Source organism: Microcaecilia unicolor, chromosome 2 (genome assembly GCF_901765095.1).
Source record: "Microcaecilia unicolor chromosome 2, aMicUni1.1, whole genome shotgun sequence".
NCBI lineage: Eukaryota > Metazoa > Chordata > Amphibia > Gymnophiona > Siphonopidae > Microcaecilia > Microcaecilia unicolor.
In genome coordinates, this window is record NC_044032.1 from 513,747,430 (window position 1) to 513,771,692 (window position 24,263).

At 43.0% G+C, this 24,263-nt stretch overlaps 1 protein-coding gene across 1 annotated transcript in view; it reads left to right on the plus strand.

The window, feature by feature from the left end:
• Window positions 1–24,263, plus strand: part of NCAPG (non-SMC condensin I complex subunit G) — a 260,290-nt gene that overhangs the window by 201,408 nt on the left and 34,619 nt on the right. The window contains 2 exon segments of the mRNA XM_030191225.1: window positions 2,329–2,568; window positions 17,604–17,785. Of these exon segments, the coding sequence (XP_030047085.1) occupies window positions 2,329–2,568; window positions 17,604–17,785 (422 nt within the window).

Consider the following 24,263-nt stretch of genomic DNA (forward strand, 5'->3'; position numbering starts at 1 on the left):
CAGACTCGCGACAGACTAACGTCGGCCTTTCTCCTTCATTGGGGGAAGGGCCTTCTGTATGCATATCCTCCCATACCTCTGGTGGGGAAGACTTTGCTGAAACTCAAGCAAGACCGCGGAACCATGATTCTGATTGCTCCCTTCTGGCCATTTCAGATTTTATTTCCCCTTCTTCTGAAGTTGTCCTCCGAAGAACCGTGGAGATTGGAGTGTTTCCAACCCTCATCTCTCAGAATGAGGGGTCGCTTCTACATCCCAACCTCCAGTCTCTGGCTCTCACGGCCTGGATGTTGAAACCGTAGAATTCGCTTCCTTGGGTCTCTCTGAGGGTGTCTCCCGGGTTTTGCTTGTTTTCAGGAAAGATTCCACGAAGAGGTGTTACGTTTTCAAATGGAAGAGGTTTGCCGTCTGGTGTGACAGCAAGGCCCTAGATCCTCGCTCTTGTCCTACACAGACCCTGCATGAATACCTTCTGCATTTGTCAGAGTCTGCGCTCAAGACCAACTCCGTAAGGGTTCACCTTAGTGCAATTAGTGCTTATCATCAACGTGTATAAGATAAGCCTATCTCTGGACAGCCTTTAGTTCTTCGCTTCATGAGAGGTTTGCTTTTGTCAAAGCCCCCTATCAAACCTCCACTATTAATAAAATATGCACATGCAAATTGCCTATTAGAGAGGTGGATGGTTGCCCAAACTATCTAATAAAAGACCCACCTGACTGGTTTATTGGTTTTACTCAACATATGGCTTACATGTATTCTAACAGTCACTTCACTGCAGACAAGGGTAACATTGTACTCCAATTCCCCAAAACCCTACAATTAAGTTAAATGAAGTCTCAAATTATAGGCCAGTAGCTTTGATCCTATTAACTAAAAATATGGAGAGCTTAATAGCTCAGCAACTAATGGACTACCTGACTTACATCTTAGTCCTTCATGGTTCCCAGTCATGTTTTAGACCATTGTACAGCACTGAAACAGTTATAACAACCCTAATAACAAGATTCAGAAGATTAATATGCAAAGGTCAGAAAATCTTATTACAATTTGATATGACCAGAGCTTTCGATGTAATGGATCATAAAATATTAATGAATTTGCTAGACAATATGGGCATTAGTAGCGTAGTAGCCAACTGGTTTAATGGATTCCTAAAAAACAGATCTCGTGTCAAGATGTCCAACTTGATTTCAGCCCCATGGACTTCAGAATGTGGAGTGCATTAAGGTTCTCCCATTTCTCCTATATTATTTAACGTTATGATGGCCCCACTCAGAAGGAAATTAAACAAGATGGAATTCAACCCTTTCACATATTCTGATGATGTCACTATGTATATCCCTTTCCTTAATGACATCTCAGAAATATTGGACAAGATTAAAAAAAGATTGGGCTTAATGGAAACAGGCTACAATTTTTAAGTGCAAATTAAATAGAGAGAGAGCCAAATTCTTGGTTATGTCTAGTTCATGCAATCCTACTTTAATTTTAAAATTGGTCAACATACTTATCCAAATGAATCACAACTAAACATCTTAGGCATCATTTTTGAAAATCAAACATCTTGCAGTGATAACAAAAATTTAATGTCATGTTCGATTAGAGTTTATTTTTAAATAATAAGCACAGTAACAAACTCAAGTGGTTGAATTAATTCAAGTTTAAAACCCTGTGAGCAGTACAATTAGAGCTTTGACTAGTGCTTGTACTCAAGTTTCAAATGTGTGATAACTAAACCTCTGTTTGGGTATAATTTTATAAGGTTCCTGATTGTATGTAATATTTTGCATGTTGAAGTAGACTTTTATAAAACTGCTGAGGGCTATGTGTATGTAAAAAAAAATAGATGCAGAGAAACATAACATCAATTTTTATCAATGTATGCATAAGAATTTTCAGGGAGAGAAGGGAATAGTTAGAGCGGGGCTGGAATTATCACTTAAGCCTGTATTTTATATATATAGATATGACTGTTATCAGCATATACATTCCTTGGGTCATGTGTAAATATGTGCACCTACCTACTTGGAGGTAATTTTATACAGGCACATATGTTGCATTTATGAAATGGAATTCTTTTAAAAAACAGAAACATATGCACCTATATGCCTTGATAACCTAGGTGCCAATTAAAAAATTACCACCTGCGTGTTTCTCCTATTCAAACTAATTTTTTAAAATATGTGCTTAATATTCTTCAATTATTTTGTTTGTCCTATTCAGAAGACAATGATGTTCTACTGAATTGTACTGTAATTACTGTACCATAATTTGCTTTAATACCATTCAAGTCTTGATATTACCATTGCTTTTTTCCAAACCTAGATTTCCCAAATTGATGAAGTAAAAGTTAAGCTCAGCGCTTTAAAGGCAGTGTTTGACCAGCTGATGCTGTTTGGACTAGAAACCTTCAAAGTACATAAAAGCACCACTAACAGTGATGATGTGAGCAAAACAAATGAACCAAGTGCTGAAGAACAGCTTTCTGAAATAAAAGAAGTTGAAGATGAAATTACTACTGTTAATAATATCTTGCATCTGCTTTCAAACTTCTTAGACAGTGAGGTAGGATACTTACAATTTTTAAATTTGATATATTTTTAAAATGTACCACATGGCATTATGTGTGAATAGATAAACACAGTTCTGTTCAGGCTTGTTTTTTAAATAGTTTTGTTCTAAATTCTTTTTTTTTTTTTTTAATAGAGCTATATTAGAGAATCATGTGAGCTGTTATGTTTAAAGTCTGAAATCTTTCCCAACAGCTGGGATTTGAAAATTCACACACAGTAGACGATGGCAGCACCATTAGAATCTGTCAAACAAGTTCCTTTCTGTACCTGACTAAAAATAGCCATGTCCTTTACCTCCATCATCCTGTGTTTTGATGGCTTCATTTTTCTTTTATTTTAATTTATAACCACACAGGCCCTATTTTATTAGTAGATCTCTTTTCGGCCTTTCATTGTTGGTATTTCTTACTATTAAACACTTATTCAACATAACATAACAGCCAGGTACTGGCTTTTCAGCATAACAGACCAGCAATATAAAGGAAGTAATCCCATCCTATATTTGGTGTTAAAGGTCATGTTAAAGGGGCATGACCTTTAACACCTAGTCTGATGCTGATCAATCATTAGAGGAAATTGCTGCTGCTCAACTCTGGTAACATGATCAGTCAAGGCCCATTCAAACCCCAGAAATGTCCCTTTTTCTCCTCTGTCCTCCTGGAACTTAAGGCCAGATGCACTGAACTTAACGAGCCAGCAACGTGGTTTTTAACCAGTTCTAGCCAGTCTAGCGAGCAAGTAGTACAAGACAGGCACAAAAGGGTTCTCCAAGCCATTTTCCTGTCACGGTAGCAGCTAACGAAAATGGAATGCAAATGATCTACAGGTTATTATAATGAGCTAATTAGTATTATATTGCGCATGCAAGGCAGGTGCACAGCCATCTTCCGACCCCCATGCACTGTGGAAAACCTAACGGGAGTTCTGCACCTCTCGTTGGGGCTGCTGTGAGCGAGACCCATGCAGAGGAGGACACCCAACGCAAAAATCGGAAGGAAAAAAAAAAGTCCAAGTGCCTAACACTTGGACGTCCTTCACTCAAAAAAAAAAAAAAAACACGTCCCTGACGAGCACTTGGACGTTTTTTTCTTCAGACTTTGTGATGGCCTCCTTCTCTTGGAAGTGTTTTTCTTACGTGCCTGAAATGACCACCACCGGAGAGAATCAGGGATCAGGACGTGCGAGGACGTCCAAATCAAAACTATGTTAAATGCACTGTGATTGGCCGAGAGAGAGACCTGGAGGGGCATAATTGAAAGGGACGTCCAAATAGTTTTGATTTGGACGTCCTCGCACGTCCCGATCCCCGATTCTCTCCGCCCATCACAAAATCTGAAGAAAAAAACGTCCAATTTGCTTGTCAGGGACGTCCTTTTTATTTATTTATTTTTTTTAAAGTGAAGGACGTGTATGACGCCGTCTTTGGCATGCGCAGAGCAGCCAGCATAACGCTTGGCTGCTCTGCGCATGCTCAGCTGGCCAACTGGCTTCCCCTCCTTAGGAAGGAAATCGCGTGCAAATGAGCTAACAGTGAGCAGCTCATTTGCATGCAATTTCCTTCATGCATGCCCGTTTTGTACCGATTTGCTAAGGGATCGGTAAGGGAAGGGCTCTTTCCATGGAGTTAGTGCATCTTCTCTTAGTGGAAGCTTGTTGAACTTTAGATTAGCTCTTTGCAGCAGTACTGTAAAGTATACCAGCAGTGACTCTGTAGAACTTTTACAACTGTGCTTTCACGTATGCTCTCATGGTGAAGTAGAGCCATTGCCTTGCATTTATATATAAGGATTGGAGCCCACTTATTTTCTCTCACAGGAGCTATATTTTTTTCTAACTTTCACACAACTGCCCAGTTGATAGTTATTTTATTCCTCTTAGACCTAAGCAGAGGGGAAAATTAGACACTTATACAGTGCTGAGCAAGTTTGAGTCCTCTATAATGGTCTGTATTTTGGTATAATATGTGCTCAAAGCATGATTAGCTCTTTCTCTGAGGACAAGCTGAACTATAAATTCTCTGGCATAGTTGGTATCACTGATGGAGCCTGGTGTGGGAAATGGGACCGTTAGATCATCAAGGAGCAAAAGTGGTGCTCAGGGATGACAAGGCTATAGCCGAAAGACTGAGGGGTCTTTGTACTAAACTAGGTAAAAGGGGCCATATGCTACCAGTGGCGGCTGTTTTTGCCATATGTTGAGGCCCTTTTTACTGCAGTGAGTAAAAAGGCAGAAAAAAGAAATGGCCATATGGTAAGATTGCATATACCGTGTGGCCATGTGGGAGGGAGCACTTACCGCCACCTATTGGGATGGTGGTAAGGGCTCCTGTACTAACTTGGCCATAACCAGACAGTATGCGGTGCTGTCCGATTACCACTGGGTAACCCCCTGTGGAAATATTTTTTAAATATTTCTGCTAGCCCACGCTGAGGATGGAACTACCACTGGCTCCCGCATTAGGCTGGCGGTAGTTCCAGATTGCCTTTCAGTAGGCTTACAGCTGCTTTGTAAAAGGGGCTCCTAAATGAATTCTTTTCTTTTGTCTTTACGGAAGTTGTCCAGATCTACTTGTACCAGTACCAGAAATCCTTTTCAAGGGTGATGAGGCAGAGGAACTGAAAGAAATTTTGGCAAATCTGGAAGATGTACTGTTCCAAATGAACAAATTAAAGAATAGTAAATCACCTGAATCGGATGGTATACACCCTAGAGTACTGAAAGAACTCATACATGAAATTGCTGAAGATTGGAGGGTAGCCAAAGTAAAGAATAATCCGAAGATTAGTGAGAGAGATTGGTCAAAAAATCAGGAAGAGGGAGGGAAAGCCATAGAGAACAGATAGGTTTTCTCTCTTCCACAGCAAAGGATAGCCAACTTAATTTCTACTTTAGAAATTCAGGAGAGTTATCAAGTATCAGCTGATCAGATGTCAAGGATGCAAGGTCACATGACATCAGCAGTCCACGTCACTCCCATAGCACGGTTCCATTTGAGGAAAGCTCAATGGACCTTATCCACCCTGTGAACTCAGGACTTTCTGGAGATTTCACACAGAGGGGCATAATCGAACGGGGCGCCCAAGTTTTCATGAAGGCGTCCTCGCAGGACGGCCCCGTGAAGGGGCAGGGAATCCCGTATTATCAAAACAAGATATGCGTCCATCTTTCATTTCGATAATACGGTCGGGGACGCCCAAATCTCAACATTTAGGTCGACCTTAGCACCCACTAAAACTGTTCCAGGGACCTGCATACTGCTGTCAGGGAGCTGGTATGACATTTGAGGCTGGCATAGAGGCTGTCAAAAATTTTTTTTTAATTTTTTTTTTTTTTTAGGGTGGGAGGGGGTAGGTGACCACTGGAGGAGTAAGGGGAGGTCATCCCTGATTCCCTCCAGTGGTCATCTGGTCAGTTCGGGCACCTTTTTACGGCTTGGTCGCAAGAAAAAATGGATCAAGTAAAGTCGGCCAAGTGCTCGTCAGGGACGCCCTTCTGTTTTTACATTATCGGCCGAGGACGCCCATCTCTTAATCACACCCCAGCCCCGCCTTAGCTACGGTGCTGACACGCCCCCGTGAACTTTGGTCACCCCTGCGACTGGAAGCAGTTGAGGACGCCCAAAATCGGCTTTCGATTATGTCGATTTGGGTGACTGAGAGACGGACGCCCATCTCTCGATTTGTGTCGGAAGTTGGGCGCCCTTCTATCTGTCACCAGTCCTCTATGGGACTCTCTCTGTCCTAGTGAACGAAGTGATCCAATTTGATTGAAGGAATCTTCCCCTTCCAAATTCCTCTGATTCAAGAAAATCAAGCAGGTACTTTTAAACTGGATTGGGGAGCTCATCTGGATGGGTTTCACACCCAGGGTTTTTGGTCTGCTGAGGAAAGATTTCATCAGATAAACCTCCTAGAGCTAATCTCTATATATAAAAGGCACCACCAACGTTCTAAATGAAGCCTCCAGCAGGAAGTGTGAAGGGGGAGAGATATCCGGTTTCCCCATGAGTGTCTGTCCCGCCCTCGCTCTCTCTGTAACACAAACAGTGAAGGAAAACACAGCAAAGCACGAAATCAAATCGCTCTCTCTGTAACAGTGAAGGACTCAGAGGGGGGAGGGGAGAGAGGGCAGAAGCCCTCACTATCTCTGTAACATAAACACAACACAGCAGGAAACTTAACACTGAAAGACTCGACTCCAAGGGGGGAGGGGACAGAGAGGACAGACAGCACAGGGGAAGGGAGAGAGGGCAGAGGGCAGGGACACACACACTCCCACTTGCACACAGAAGAAAACCTTGCTAGCCCCCGTTTCATTTGCATCAGAAACGGGGCTTTTTTACTAGTAGCTATTTAAAATGCTTTAAAGCCTTTCAGAGATTGGTTGTTTAACAAGGTGATCCTGGCTCAAAATTAGTCAGGAGGCCACATATTACATAGCCATGGAGAAATGGGGTTGTACCTTCTGTGTTGGAGAACCATCAGAATGTTAAATCCCCTGCATTTTTTGTTTCACCAAAATAATAGTTGCATTCCCATTAGTCAAAAAAATTGTTTAAACTGAAATGTACATATCAAATATATTTTCTTCCAAACCAAATATACTTAGCTTTTCATTATATGTTCTTCATACTATATCTTTAGTATCTCCTTTTAGGAATCACTGTTTTGTTCACTGACTACATTAGGGGAACTTCAATTCTTTATCTCAAGATGGAATCCAACATGGCTGTGGAAGCAGAAATAGGTATCATTCCATTCAAAATGGCCAATTGATGACCAACACATCACAAACACTTCTGTCCCATAACAATTCAGAAAAAAAGAATTCCATTTAATGTTGCTGTTTAAACCCTGTGATTCCACCGTATTCAAAATGAAAATCCACTTCTGTTTCTTGCACAAATCAAGCTATTCAGCCTATCCCTATTCTCCTTAGCAATGTGATTCCTACCGTGCATGTAACCTACTTTGTATGTCTGCATGTCTCAGCTACTGTTAATACAAATATTCCTCTGATTAGGTGACTGAACCATTTAGTTAAGACTATCCAGCTAGAGATTTGCTCTTTCCAGTGATGGGAAGCACACAGCCTTGTAATAGAACTTCATTCTATCAGCCTCAACATGAAGTGGATTTAATCAAATATTCAGCTCATTCAGGATAGGGAGCTCATGCTTTCTCTGCATATTCAAGGAGCGTGGTTTAAAAAGATATATCAAATCATTTTCCCAAAACTTTGCCATAATCTTCAGTGTGCTCAAATCCGTTGTACTGGTGTCGTCTGGAAGAATTATCTTAGTTCACAGAGGAAAACCAAGTTGCTATATTCTACATAAACATGGAGGAATTGAATCATACATTTCTTGCAAGGACATGCTGATGATCTGGAACTGAGCTCTCTTGAAAGTTGTAGCTCTCAAGAACATACCTTCTGAGAGTATAGAATATCATTGCAGATGAGCTCAGCCATTCATCATCTAGACATACCATTTCTTCCTATTACTGCTGAAACTGCTACTTCATAGAAAATCCTTCTTGCCCTATCAGAAGCAGACTCCAATAGGTGCAGTATTCTGTATCTATTAAACCCCAATCATGAAACAGAGGATAACTGAAATAGACTACATTTGCTGAACCAAAACAAGAATTTGACTGTTGCCCCTGTTGCAGCAAGTTTCTATTCAGAACACACATCCTGCCCTATCCATTTGAGGTCTGGTTCACTTCTTCCTTTGGTGCCGGGAACAGTTCACCACAGATTCCTGGCTCCTCAGCATAGTGAAATTCCTCACCCAGCCTCCAAATCAGCCCCTGCAGTGGACTTGCCTGTTCCAGACCCACACCCATTCACTATAGAAAGAAGTCTATCTCTTCCTGTCTAGTGTAATAGAGATAGTCCAACCACAGGAAGAAAAAAAAAAAATCAAGGAATTTACTCCCGGTATATCCTGATACCCATTGTCAGGGAATTGGGTCTCACCATCATCTACAATACAAGACTTAATGAATCTCTGTCCCTCAATACATCTTATTTCTTCAATTTTTGATCCATGGCCAGCTCATCTTATGAAGCATTTTATTCTCACTTTGATCCCTTCTATCCTCTCATTTATCAAGCAGTCTTGAACTGGGAATGGACCTTACATTTGGAAACTGGCCATTGTAACACCTATACTCAAGAAACCAGACTTGAATCCCTTCCTTCCCCTCAATTAAAGCCCTATTTCTAACCTTTCCCTTTTTCTAAAATTTTGGAAACGGTGGTTTTGAAACAGCTCACATCCTTTTTTTGGATAAAACATTTGCATTGCACCTCAGGCAAGTGGGTTTTTGTAAAGCCTGTAGTACTGAGATCCTTTTTACTGCACTTTATAATGATATATGTACCTCACTAGATCAAAAAACCTCTGTCAAAATAGAGGGACCATACAGGTCTTCATCTGTCATAATCTACTATGTTACTTTTCTTCTGCTTTTGACATGGTTGATCACAATCTACTTCTATAGCACCTCTCTTCAATGGGTATTTCTGATACAGCCCTATCCTAGTTTACCTCCTATTTGTCATCGTTCTTTTCAACTTTTTTTCAGATGATCTCTGTTCTGCTAAATATCCTTATACTTTAGGTGTTCCTCAAGGTTCTTTCCTGGCTCCGACTTTATTCAGTCCTTTTATTTCTCCTCTGATTTCACTTATTCAGTCTTGTGGATGCAGCCCATACTATAATGCTGATGATGTCCAAATTCTCTGCTTCTATACCTCTGATTCGATTGATTCCTCCCCCTCAACTCCTGTCTTGAGTTTACAGCTGCTTAGCTTTCTAATCACAGACTTTATCTTATGTCTCCAAATCTGAAACCATGCACTTCCCTAATCCCTATTGTGTTGTTCCCCTCCCCCTATGCTTCAAGGTAACATTATGACTTATAATGATAAATTATGTATTTTGGGAGTCGTGTCTGTACCCTTCTTCTCTCTCATCATCACACACTTGGACTACTGTAATGTACTGTTTTCTGGATTACCCTTGTCTTCATTAAAAGTGCTTAAAACTCACTCAATCCACGGCTGTCAAACTCTTACACAATGCACACAAATCCGATCATTTAATGCCATTACTCAAGAAAGTACACTAGTTACCTGTTTCATTTCACACTAATTGCAAATTACTCTTACTGGTTCACAAGGACCTTTTGCCTCTGAATACATTTATGATTTGCTCATTCCCTTTTGGGCTCATTTTCGAAAGAGAAGGACGTCCAAAAAGCGACACAAAAGGCACATGGACGTCCTTATGAAAGAAAGTAGTCCAAATCCAATAATCGAAACAGGGCCATAAAGGCATCCTCAGCGCAAGGACGTCCATCTATGGACGTCCCCACAGGGGGCGTGTGAGGCGTGTTTTGGGTGGCATTACTAGATGGACGCCTGCAACGTATAACAGCGAAATGGTTTCGCATGGGCGGGAACATGGGCGTCCTTAGTTAGACCTGATATAAAAGCATCCAGGGTAAGGTGTAAGTTGTATTTAGACCCATTAGCGATTTTGTGGAGTTGGAGAGTGGCGAAATCGTTGTTTGGAGAGAAAGCTGAGAGTTGTTGAGTACCTGTTACCTTTGAATGTGTGCCCTAGTCGGAACGTGGATGTTGTTCAAAAACACAATCCTGGAAGCTCAGGCCAAATATATTCCGCATATTGAAAAAGGAGGACAGAAGACCAAACGACAGCCGGTGTGGTTAAAACTGAGGTGAAGGAAGCTATTAGAGCTAAAAGAAAATCCTTCAGATAATGGAAGAAGGAACCGACTGAAAATAATAAGAAAGCATAAGGAATGTCAAGTCAAATGCAAAGCACTGATAAGGAAGGCTGAGCGGGACTTCGAAAAAAAGATTGCGTTGGAGGCAAAAACACATAGTAAACATTTTTTTTAGGCATATTAAAAGCAGGAAGCTGGCAAAAGAATCTGTTGGACCGCTATATGACCAAGGAGTAAAAGGGCGACCAGGGAAGACAAAGCTGTAGCGGAGAGATTAAATGAATTCTTTGCTTCGGTCCTCACCAAGGAAGATTTGGGTGGGATACCGGTGGCAGAAATGGTATTCGAAGCTGACGAGTCAGAGAAACTTAATGAATTCTCTGTAAACCTGGAGGATGTAATGGGGCAGTTCTACAAACTGAAGAGTAGCAGATCTCCTGGACCGGATGGTATTCATCCCAGAGTACTGATATAACTGAAAAATGAGCTTGCGGAGCTATTGTTAGTAATATTTAATTTATCCTTAAAATGGAGCGTAGTACTGGAAGATTGAAGGGTGGCCAATGTAACGCCGATTTTTAAAAAAGGTTCCAGAGGAGATCCCGGAAATTATAGACCGATGAGTCTGACGTTTGTGCCGGGCAAAATAGTAGAGACTATTAAGAACAAAATTACAGAGCATATTCAAAAGCATGGATTAATGAGATAAAGTCAACATGGATTTAGTGAAGGGAAATCTTGCCTCACCAATCTACTACATTTGTTTGAAGGGGTGAACAAACATGTGGATAAAGGTGAGCTGGTTGATATTGTGTATATGGATTTTCAGAAGGCGTTTGACAAAGTACCTCATGAAAGACTCCAGAGGAAATTGGAGAGTTATGGGATAGGAGGTAGTGTTCTATTGTGGATTAAAAACTGGTTAAAAGAAAACAGAGAGTAGGGTTAAATGGTCAGTATTCTTGATGGAGAAGGGTAGTTAGTGGGGTTCCCCAGGGATCTGTGCTGGGACCGCTGCTTTTTAACATATTTATAAATGACCTAGAGATGGGAGTAACTAGTGAGGTAATTAAATTTGCTGATGACACAAAGTGAGAATTGTGAAAAATTACAAGAGGACCTTACGAGACTGGAGACTGAGCGACTAAATGGCAGATGACGTTTAATGTGAGCAAGTGCAAAGTGATGCCTGTGGGAAAGAGGAACCCGAATTATAGCTACGTCATGCAAGGTTCCACGTTAGGAGTGACAGACCAAGAAAGGGATCTAGGTGTCGTCGTTGATGATGCGTTGAAACCTTCTGCTCAGTGTGCTGCTGCGGCAAAGAAAGCAAATAGAATGTTAGATATTATTAGGAAAGGAATGGAAAACAAAAATGAGGATGTTATAATGCCTTTATATCGCCTCATGGTGCGACTGCACCTCGAATATTGTGTTCAATTCTGGTCGCCGCATCTCTAAAAAGATATAGAGGGGCATAATCGAACGGCACCAGCCATCTTCGGGGCCGGCTCCCCAAAGGGGAGGTGCCAACCGTATTATCGAAAAAGATGGCTGGCCATCTTTTCTTTCGATAATACGGTTGGGGCTGGCTAAATCTCCACATTTAGGTCAAATGTTGAGATCGCCAGGTTTACAGATGGCCGGCTTAAAAAAAAAAAGTGGGAAAAAAATCCAAGTGCTCATCAGGGATGGCTTTTTCAGTAGTACCAATGGGATTTGAACTGGCCACCTCCCTCTGGATTACAAGACCGGTGCTCTAACCACTTGGCCACAGCTCCACTTGCTTGGATGTCCCTCCTTTTTGATTATGCCCCTTCAGGTCTCTCTCAGCCAATCACAGACAGCTAAATGTGCTGTGATTGGCTGAGAGAGACCCCTATCTGTGATTGGCTGAGAGAGACCTGAAGGGACATAATCAAAAGGGAGGAACATCCAAGTAAGTGGAGCTGTGACCAAAGGGTTAGAGTACCGGCCTTGTAATCCAGAGGTGGCCGGTTCAAATCCCACTGGTACTACTGAAAAAGCCGAGCAAAAATAGTTTTGATTTAGGACGTCTCCAACGAGCACTTCAATTTTTTTTTTTATTTAATAATTTTTATTATTATTTGCATTAAACTTTAACAGGTATAACAAACTGTCAAGTTAAACACAGCCATAATAGTCATACAGATATAATCATTTCAAATTTACAATCCAATACAATCTGGCTTACTTAGACCTCAAAGCCTAATAAGGCGAAGAAAAAGGGGGGGGGGGGTAGGAATTAGTGAAGTTTAACAAAAATCAAATTATCAAATAGTTTATCCAAATTTGGAGTCGTGTTTCTCTACATTTCTTTTAACTCTGACTCTGTTCTGCTTCCAGAAAGGATTTAAGCTGATCAGGAACATAAAAAACATATTTTTTCTGATTAAGCCTTATGAGACATTTACACGGGTAAGCCAAGAGGAAAGTTCCCCCTTTATCAACAACTTTTGACCTCATAGAAACATTTTTCTTTTTTCTTGAGTTAATTTTGTCACATCGGGGTAAAGCCAAATCTTTTGACCTGCAAAAATATGATTAGTTGATTTAAAATATAATTTCATAATTGCATTCAGGTCTTGCTGAAAAACAAAGGACACCAACAGTGTCCCTCTTTCACTTGCATCATCTATAGATTTCTCCAAAATAGCTGTGACATTTTGTAAATTATTTGATATCTCTCCTTCAACCTTTTTCATTGTGCTAGGTATATAATAAATCTTATTTAATGGAGGAACTACTTCCTGTGAATAATTCAAGTTTTCTTTCAAAAATCTAACAAACATATCAATTGGGGATACACCCAACAGTCTAGGAAATTTTAAAACACGTAAGTTCAATCTCCTGTTATAGTTCTCCATTTGTTCAATCTTCCTTCTAATATCCAAATTATCCTTAATCACAGCCACCTTGAAATCTACAGTCTGCTTAGTCTCTTTCTGTAAGGCCTCAGTTCTTGTTGAAAAATCTTGCTTAGCCATATCCAGGGAGTCCTTCACTTCTTTCACGTGTAAATTTAAAGATTTTACCTCTTCTGAGGAGCGTCCCAAGGCTTTCTCAATGTCTAAGAGCTTCCGCCAAATCCTGTCCAGATTTACCTCTGTGTCTCGTCCTGCAATCGCTGTTGTCTCAGCTCTGCCGCGTTCCCCTATGGGCCTCTCTGAATCGCCCCTTCCGGGCTCCAGGGTAGACCCCGCACAGCTGGCAATCGTTGCAGGGCACGGAGGAGGTGTCGAGCATGGTGGGGAAAGAGATATTTCAGCTTCCAGCGGGGGGATCGCTTCACCAATTCCCCCCGTCAAGGAATCCGCACTGCCTCCACGAGAAAGAGCAGGGAAGAAGCGTTCGAGTCCTTGTCCTACCGGTGTGGACATTCCCGAAAGTAGGGGAATCCCTCGGAGCGTCGCCTTACGCTTAGTATGCGGCATATCACCAGGAATTTGTTTAGTTGGAAGGAAAGGGTCAGAGCTCACTTCCAGCATGTCCGCTCACGACGCCATCTTGTCACACCCCCCCACTTCGATTTTTTTTTTTTTGGGGGGGGGGGGGTTAGTGTCCACTGGGGGAGTTAAGGGGAGGTCATCCCCGATTCCCTCCGGTGGTCATCTGGTCAGTTGGGGCCCCTTTTTAAAGCTTGGTCTTGAAAAAAAGGGACCAGGTAAAACCGGCGAAAAGCTCGTCAAGGCCAGCTTTCTTTTTTCCATTATCGGGTGAAGCTGGCCATCTCGTGAGCACGCCCCCAACCCGCCTTCACTACCCTACCGACACGCCCCCTTGAAATTTCGCTGGCTCCACGATGGAAAGCAGTTGAAGCCGGCCAAAATCGGCTTTCGATTTATACCTATTCGGCCGGTTTCAGAAGATTGCCGGCCATCTTTCGATTTGTGTCGGGAGATCGCCGGCGATCTCTTTCGAAAATGAGCTGGCTAGTGGAATTAGAAAAGGTGCATAGAAGGGCGACGAAAATGATAAAGGGGATGGGACGACTTCCCTATGAGGAAAGGCTAAAGCGGCTAGGGCTTTTCAGCTTGGAGAAAAGGCGGCTGAGGGGGGAGATATGATAGAGGTCTATAAAATAATGAGTGGAGTTGAACTGGTAGATGTGAAGTGTCTGTCTACGCTTTCCAAAAATGCTAGTACTAGGGGGCATGCGATGAAGCTACAATGTAGTAAATTGAAAACGAATCTGAGAAAATCGTTCTTTACTCAACGTGTAATTAAACTCTGGAATTCGTTGCCAGAGAATGTGGTAAAGGCGGTTAGCTTAGCAGAGTTTAAAAAAGGTTTGGACAGCTTCCTAAAGGAAAAGTCCATAGACCATTATTAAATGGACTTGGGGAAAATCCATTATTTCTGGGATAAACAGTATAAAATGTTTTGTACATTTTTGGGATCTTGCCGGGTATTTGTGACTTGGATTGACCACTGTTGGAAACAGGATGCTGGGCTCGATGGACCTTTGGTCTTTCCCAGTATGGCAATACTTATGTACTTATGTACATGGTGGTATTTAGTGATTTAAAGAAATGTGTGGGGACCTGTTGAAACCATATAAAAAAACAATGACTTAATAATAAAGGAATCTATTTTCGATGTTCCAGCAAACATATAACATTTATTTAGAACTTTGTTTTGTCCCAAATTATGTGTTTGTCAGCTGCAGGTGTTGAATAACTTATTCGTTTAAAGTTATCCCTGTTATTTCTGTATTGAAGCTTATCAATAGAAATCAAACAAAATAAAACATGGAAAAGAAAATAAGATGATACCTTTTTTATTGGACATAACTTAATACATTTCTTGATTAGCTTTCGAAGGTTGCCCTTCTTCGTCAGATCGGAAATAAGCAAATGTGCTAGCTGACAGTGTATATAAGTGAAAACCTTCAAGCATTACTATGACAGTCTGACAGGGTGGGAGGATGGGGGTGGGTCGGAGGTATGCATGGGGCATCAAAGCATATCATTGATATTCTAACAGGATGTATTGAAGCTTGAATGTATAAGTTATACAGATAATGGCTGAGTATTGCTGCTAGCTGTATAACTTCTGAAACCATTCCAAATCCTGCCCACTTAACACACAACCTTTGATTTTACAAGGCTTTATGGGAATAATTTTATAAAGCTTTTTCTGCTTGTAAAGTTTATTTTTTATACATAGAAAAGGGCTTTTATAAAATTGTGTGCCTGTAAACATATGTAGAAAGTATGCACACAGAAATTGTACACCTATTTTGATGTGATCTGCTCGTAGGTATTCCTGAGCACATCTGGTGGAACAGAGGCCTAGTTGCATTGTATGTGCATTTTTTTTTTTTTTTTAAAGACACAAGTACACATTTATTTTTCATATTTTTATTTATTGGTCCTTATTTCCCACATTATCCAAATTCCATTATTCAGTTCTATGTGGCTTATATTTGAGAGAAAAGAAGTAGAATTACAGAACTTGTATAGTATAATATATAACAATTTCAGGCAACAAGAGAAGCTTACAGTAAAATTATTCAAAGAAGAAAGATTCAAAAGAATTTTTAGGGCTAATGTTGCTCGAAGAAAAAAGCAAATTCGTATAATATAGCTAAATATAACAATGTGAAGCAACAGAAAAGTTGCTTCACATCATTATATTGCTTAAGGACACCAGAAAAAGAATCATAACAGTTCAGCATGCAGGAGATAATGATGCTGGGGCCACTTGATAAAAGTGATCATATCATCAGATTTGATATTGGCGTTGGGGTAAGCATACACAGGAAATCCAATATGTTAGCATTTAACTTTCAAAAAGGAGACTATGATAAAATGAGAACGGTGAAAATAAAACTTAAGAGCAGCTGCAAAAGTCAAAAATTTACATCAGGCGTGGCTGCTGTAAAAAAAATATATATATACCATACTGGAAGCCCAGTCCAAATATATCCTGTTCACTAAAAAAGGAGGAAGGAAGCCAAATGACAACCAGCATGGTTAAAAAGTGAGGTTAAGGAAGCTATTATATCTAAAAGAAAATCCTTCAGAAAATGGAAGAAGGAACCAACTGAAAATAAAAGAAACAGCATAAGAAATGTCAAGTCTAATGCAAAGCGCTGATAAGGAAGGCAAAGGGGGACTTTCAGAAAAAGATTGCATTGGAGACAAAAACACATAGTAAAAATTTTTTTAGGTATATTAAAAGCAAGAAGCCGGCAAAAGAATCGGTTGGACTGCTGGATGACCAAGGGGTAAAAGGGGCAATCAGGGAAGACAAAGCCGTAGCGAAGAGATTAAATGGATTCTTTGTTTGTCTTCACCGAGGAAGATTTGGGAGAGATACCGGTGCCAGAAATGGTATTCAAAGCTGACGAGTCAGAAATGTAATCAAATCTCTATAAACCTGGAGGATGTAATGGTGCAATTTGACAAATTGAAGAGTAGCAAATCTCATGGACCGGATGGTATTCATCCCCGAGTACTGATAGAATTTAGTATTTATTTATGTACTTATGAACTTTCGCAGAAGCTCAAGTCATAAAGACTTCTCTGAACTGAATGAGGACTCTGATACACAGGCAATATCAATATATCATCAAGGAGAGGGTGTCTGCTTTCCCTTGGTTCATTAACGTAGATGTGTGATGTATGCGTATATAAAAAGTGACAATTTTTCTAAATCAATACTTTATAAGAACAACATATAGATGCCTATGTTATATTTATAAAAATAGGTAATTCCTTGGACCTCACATTATAAAAACAAGCCCTATATGGCCAAAAGTTATCTGTAGTAGTGCCTGGGAAATTAAAAAAAAAAAAACCTTGTGTTCAGCATCCTGTATAAGTGCCTTTGAATATTACCCCCCCCCCTAAATTTTAATTGAAACAGCATTACTATGAATATGACTACTTTTGTGTAGTTTTAAATCATGCTTTAATGTTCCATCATTGTTACCGGTAGTTTTTTATAATGGCAAATAGTTGAAGATTACAATTGTTAAAACTGGCATTAAAGGGAAAAATGATCTAATTTGCTACCAATTTATTGGTTGTGCAGTGTGTTAAACCTAGCTTGTACCCAACATCAAATGTCATGGGGATAATTTAAACTTTGGCTTCACAAAGTGCATTTAAGGTTTAAAAGTCATTTGGTAAATAACTTTTGCATAGAAAATGACTGTATAATAGGACACATTTGTTGATTCATGGTTACTATATATATATATATTAATTTCCTATTAAAAAAAAAACATTTCTTTTAGATTTCTGAACTGAGGACGGAGGCAGCAGAAGGTCTGGCCAAGCTTATGTTTTCTGGGAGACTAATCAGCAGCAAGCTGCTTTCTCGCCTTGTTTTGCTGTGGTACAATCCTGTGACAGAAGAAGATACTCGACTCAGGCATTGTTTAGGGGTTTTCTTCCCTATCTTTGCTTATGCAAATAGGTATATTCTAATTGGAGAGCAGAACTTCCTTTTAAAGCCTTTTGGGCTAAATTCTATATATGGTGCCAAACAAATATGCCTAGGTATAGTCTATAAACCTTGCTTAAAGTTAGATTCAGTTTATGGAATATGCCTAGGGCCCATCCATGTAACTAAATCTAGTTGTAGGAATTTACACCAAGTAAAACTTGGTGTAAATGCCAGCGACTAAGGCATGGAGCGTGTGTATTCTATAACAATGTGCATAATTTTAAGAAATGCCCGTGATTGCCCATTCTACGCCCATAGCCATGGCCCCCTTTTCAGCAGCACATTAGAATTTACAAGCATCACTTTATAGAATATGCTTAGCAAATTGTGCGTGTAAATTCTAATTAAAGCCAATTAATGTCAATAATTGCTTGTTAATTGGCAATTATTGGTGCTGATTGGCTTGTTAAGATAATTAAGTTGCGCAAGCAATGCAGAATACAACCTGAATTGCATGCACAACTGAGTTGTGCTATATAGAATATGGGGGTTTGTGTCTTAGGGCAGAAGAGTACAGCAAATCAGAATCCAGATTAGCTGATCAGTTGGTCTGCAGGCATGCTTCATAAATAATCCAGAGAGACCAGGGTATGGAAGATGGTCTCATTACTTCAAAGCTTTCCAAACTTGTTCTCGTGACTCCACAGCCTGTTGAGTTTTCAGGATATCCACAATAAATATGCATATGAGAGAGCTTCATTTACTAGAGATCTTATGCATATTCATTATGGATACTGTGAAAATCTGACTAACCAGCTTCACCAGGACATATTTGGGAAGTCAAGTTCTGTGATTTCCTCTCTGCGGCTGCCAAATGCTGTATTGGAGTTGTTCATCAAGTTATGCTGTTAGGGAGGCTGTTTTCCTGGTGAATTGTTGGGGAACCAATGGACTTTCAATATCCACAATAAGAACCACCTACCTGAAATGGAAGTGGAAAAAACCGAGAGTTTTTAAAAGTGATGCTGATCCCTGTACAGTACTGAGTAAGTTTGTTAACCACTTAGGGTGGTATGTAATTTTAGCTTAACCTATATTCAAAACATAATTAGATCCTAATCTAGATCCTGGTAAGGTAGAAAGATAACCCCATTGAATAAACCAAAAGTATATAAATTGATTATTCATTGATTCAACAATAGATTTCCTTATATAAAAGAGTATGTGAACATCTTATTCTTTAACTGATGACACTACCTTGAGCAGCAGTAAATTCAATTATGTAATTGCTGTGTCATGGTCCGGGCCATGCCCCGCACCCCAACTTGCCTGCAGGTCTCGGCGAGGGTCAGGGAGGGGTTCCACGGTCTCCAGAGGGTTCCTGGGCCAGATCATCAGCATGGCAGGCCGCTAGCAGTATGTGCTGCAGGGCGCTCATCTGTCTACCTCCTGTGCTGGCGAGTGCCAGCTTTCTTCTGCGCACATGCATGCACCAAAAGTTCCTTTGAAGAGCCAGGTGCGGGGTGGACTCGGGACACTGCTTGTTGAAGTCAGCCCAGCAGACCTACTTCAGAAGCCTTGTGAGCTCTTGACGTTGCCTTCACAACAGATCATTTTGCCTACATGTGCTCAGTATGTCCCCATCTCCTTCCTGCCTGCCTGCATGTTCCTGTCTCCAGCTTTGTTCCTGCCTGTCCACTTCTGTTGGGTGTAGCACATCCAGGTCCTGATCAGTCCGGCCTGCCCCCAAGGGATCTTTTGTCAGAGCCACCTCCAGGGTCCTGCTCCTGTTGAGCCTGTCTCCTAGGGTTGCTCTCTTACTCTCTAGATTGCCCATTTGATTATTGTAATATGATCTACGTATGTTTGCCAAAGTCCACATTAAAAGCATTGTAAGTTACATCAAGAGAAAGCGAGTGAGGTCCAAAAGGAGTCCAAGAAGTCCAAAGATGATAGTGAAACACTTCTGTTTATTATAGTCACAAACAAAATCAAAGGTTGGTGCTGAAGAAACACAGCTTGCGACAGCCATGTTTCAGCAAAGTTGCCTGTATCAGGAGTTGATGCACTACAACACTAAGTTGTTGGCTTTTAGTTGAAGCGTTGATGTTAATATATATTAATGTAATTGTGAAATGGACTGTAATACACAAAGGGGAAATAAAAATGTATCTGGTCCAGTATAAAAGGAGTGCTGAATAAAATGGCAAAAATTATATAAAAAGATTGAATGGCAACCAAAAATGATGCAAATAGAAAACCAGGATAGGGCTTGGAACTATCCCCTACAGAGATGTTTGAAAATGGCCAGTAATGGAAACTTACAGTTTGGCCCAACTGAATGTTAAAATGTGACAGGTATAAAAATGTTTTAAAAACATAACAGTATAAAAATGGCCGGTTGATCTGAATAATTATGACAAGCAGGTTCTTGCCAATCAGTTAGTGTATATAAGTGATAACAGGTTATAAACAACCGATTAAGGGCTATCGATAGTGAATGGCTAGTTATGAAACGTTCACGGATAATGCTAAACTTATATTGAAAAGTAAATTAAAAGCATGAATGTATGTGAATGCTTACTTTGTGCAGCGAAAGCCAAAGCTTGGGCAATCACAATTAGAATGTGACAATATTATGTTGAATAAATGAAGATTTAATCATGTCACCCCGGACTAATGGAGCTACATTAGCTATCTATTGAGTTTCATGTCCAGTTTATGGTTTTTAATATTAAGCATGGTTTCCATATCATCAAGCTGATCAATCCATAGACTGGTGGGGTTGTGTCCATCTACCAGCAGGTGGAGATAGAGAGCAAACTTTTGCCTCCCTATATGTGGTCATGTGCTGCCGGAAACTCCCCAGTATGTTCTCTATCTCAGCAGGTGGTGGTCACACACAGCAGCAGCTCTGGCTAGGCCTCCAAGCCTAATTTTTAGGTTTTGTTGAGTGCCTGGGGTTGAGGGCTCTTTTGAGCAAGTGCAAACCTGGTGGTGCCAGGTCCCTCCTTTTCTCCCCCCTCCCGCTGGCTCCGTTAAAAAAAAAAAAAAAAAAAATTTTGAACGGCCTTAAAGGCGTTTATTTCGACGTTTATTTAAGCGTCTATTGCAGCTACTCACTGAGACACCAGGTCGTTACAACTCGGAGCGGACAGCAGGTAATTTTACCTTTTTATAGCGGGCGGGGGTTCCCCGATTCTTCTCCTCGTGGCTCATGGCGTCGGAGGGCGAGGGCGCAAAGGGTCGCTCCCCGGGTCGCTCGAGCGCTTCTAGAGGGGATGCGGGGGTCTTCAAGCCGGATTCGCCCTTGGTGGGTGACAGTTTCGCGACCGATGCATGTCCCGGTCCTTCCTCCGGCGTGGCGGTTTTTCCCGCCATAAACGCCCATCCCCCGCTCCTCGCCTCCGCCATCTTGGCCGGCCACGCGGCTCGGACGGCTTCTTCTTGGGCCGCCCTTGAGGTTGGAGACATTAATGCCATGAACGCCCTTAATTTGGGCGACGGCACAGAAGCGGCTAAAGTTAAGAGCCGTTCTTCCCGCGCGGCTCCTTCGCGGAGTTTCGCGCCGGACGCCATTTTGGATGCGCAGCATGTCTCTCCCCCGCTATTGCGAGCGCCGGTTGAGAGCGCGCCTAGGGCTGTTGCCCAGGCTGCGGAGGTGCACAGTCTGGGGGGTTTCTCCCCCGAGTTTGTTTTGCTGCTGCATCGGGCCTTCCTCATGCACAACGCTGCCCCCGCTCCCTCCTCTGGTAAAGAGGTTGAGGTTCCCAGAGGTAAACGCCCTCGGGTTGATTCCCAGGCCTTGGAGGAATTTGTCTCCTCCGATGTAGATGAGGGCAGCGTGTCTGAGGTCTCCCAACGGTCCTTTGCGGATTCCTTGGAGGAGACGGATCCCCGCTCGGATGGAGCGGATGACCCCTCTGCAGCGCGGCTTTTTCGCCCGGAGGATTTGCCCAACCTGTTGTTACAGGCCATGGACACTTTGAAGATATCCTCTCCGGAGGACGTCTCTCCCTCAGCCCCTGTTGGCTCTGCCATTATGCTGGGGACTAAGCGCCCGCCTAGAACCTTCCACGTGCATGATGCCATGCACACCTTAATTTCGGCTCAATGGGATGTCCCAGAAGCGAGCCTTAAAGTGGCTAGGGCTATGTCCCGCCTCTATCCTTTGGCTGTGAGTGAACGTGAGGCCTATCTGTGGCCTACCGTGGATTCTTTAATCACTGCGGTGACTAAGAAAACGGCATTGCCGGTGGAAGGTGGCACGGCCCTCAAGGACGCCCAGGACAGGAGATTGGAGGCGGCCTTAAGGTCGTCCTTTGAGGCGGCTGCTTTAAGTTTGCAGGCCTCAGTTTGCGGCTCCTATGTGGCCAGGGCGTGCCTGACTATGGTGCAGCGGGCTTCCCCCTCGGATCATTTCTTGAGGAATGATTGGCCAGCCCTGGAATCGGGCTTAGCCTATTTGGCAGACTTGCTGTATGATGTCTTGAGAGCCTCAGCTAAAGGCATGGCTCAGACTGTCTCTGCGCGGCGGTGGCTTTGGCTGAAACATTGGTCTGCTGACCACGCCTCAAAATCCCGCCTGGCTAGATTGCCTTTTAAAGGCAAGCTGCTCTTTGGGGTCGAGCTGGACAAAATCGTGACTGATCTCGGCACGTCTAAGGGCAAGAAGTTACCGGAGGTCAGGGCTCGGGCTAGTGCTCGTCCCGGTACCTCCAGAGGACGGTTTCAGGAAGCCCGTCGGTACCGCCCGGGCAGGTCGGGTGCTTCTGCCCCCTCTTCCTTTAAGAGGAATTTCTCCCCCAAGCAGCATTCCTTTCGCAGAGACCGCCGTCCCGGAGGTGCTCCCTCCGGTCCTCCCCCAGGGTCTCGTACCCAATGACGGGGTATTGGTCCACGCCCCAGTGCAGATTGGAGGACGGCTGTCCTCGTTTCTGGGCGAGTGGACCACAATAACTTCAGACGCTTGGGTGCTGGAAGTCATCAGAGACGGCTACAAGCTAGAGTTCTGCCGACCCTTAAGAGACGGGTTTGTACTCTCTCCCTGCAAGTCTCCGGTCAAAGCTGTGGCAGTGCAGCAGACTTTGGACAATCTGATCCGCCTGGGTGCGGTCGTTCCGGTGCCAGAAAGTCAGCTTGGCAAGGGGCGTTACTCCATTTACTTTGTGGTACCAAAGAAAGGAGGTTCTGTCCGGCCTATCCTCGACCTCAAAGGGGTCAATCGGGCCTTGAAAGTGCGGCACTTTCGCATGGAGACTCTCCGCTCTGTTATAGCGGCAGTGAAGGCAGGGGAGTACCTGGCATCCTTGGACATCAAGGAAGCGTACCTGCATATTCCCATCTGGCCTCCTCATCAACGCTTTCTGCGTTTTGCAGTCCTGGGCCGACACTTCCAGTTCAGAGCCCTCCCGTTCGGGTTGGCTACTGCTCCGCGGACCTTTTCCAAGGTAATGGTGGTCATAGCGGCCTTCCTGCGAAAGGAAGGAGTACAAGTCCATCCTTATCTGGACGACTGGTTGATCCGAGCCCCCTCTTATGCAGAGTGCGGCAAAGCTGTGGACCGGGTAGTTGCTCTTTTGAGCTCCCTGGGATGGATCATCAACTGGGAGAAGAGCCAGCTGCGCCCGACTCAGTCCCTGGAGTATCTGGGAGTTCGATTCGACACCCAAGTGGGCAGAGTGTTCCTGCCAGACAATCGGATTGTCAAGCTTCAGGCTCAGGTGGACCAGTTCCTAGTAGCCTCTCCTCTTCGGGCTTGGGACTATGTGCAGCTGTTGGGCTCTATGACGGCCACGATGGAAGTAGTGCCCTGGGCCAGGGCTCATATGAGACCACTACAGCACTCTCTGCTGCAGCGCTGGACTCCGATGTCGGAGGATTATGCGGTGCGTCTTCCCTTGGATCCAGCAGTGCGCAAGGCGCTGAGCTGGTGGATGCAGACAGACAAGTTGTCTGCGGGAATGCCTCTGGTGTCCCCAGAGTGGATTGTCGTCACGACGGACGCCTCGTTATCGGGCTGGGGAGCCCACTGCTTGGGAAGGACAGCGCAGGGGCTCTGGTCTCCTGCAGAGGCAAAGTGGTCTATCAACCTCCTGGAACTCAGAGCCATTCGGTTGGCGCTTTTGGAGTTCATCCCGGTACTGGTGTTCAAGCCTGTACGGGTCCTGTCGGACAATGCCACGGCAGTGGCCTATGTCAACCGCCAGGGAGGTACCAAGAGCGCCCCTCTAGCCAAGGAAGCTATGAGTCTATGCCAGTGGGCGGAAGCGAACCTGGAACAGCTGTCAGCGGCCCACATTGCCGGAGTCATGAATGTCAAGGCGGACTTTCTCAGTCGCCATACCTTGGAGCCCGGAGAGTGGCAGCTATCTGCTCAGGCGTTCTTGGACATCACGAAGCGCTGGGGCCAGCCGAGCCTAGATCTGATGGCGTCATCGGCCAATTGCCAAGTGCCGCGCTTCTTCAGCAGAGGACGGGACCCTCGATCCCTGGGAGTAGATGCTCT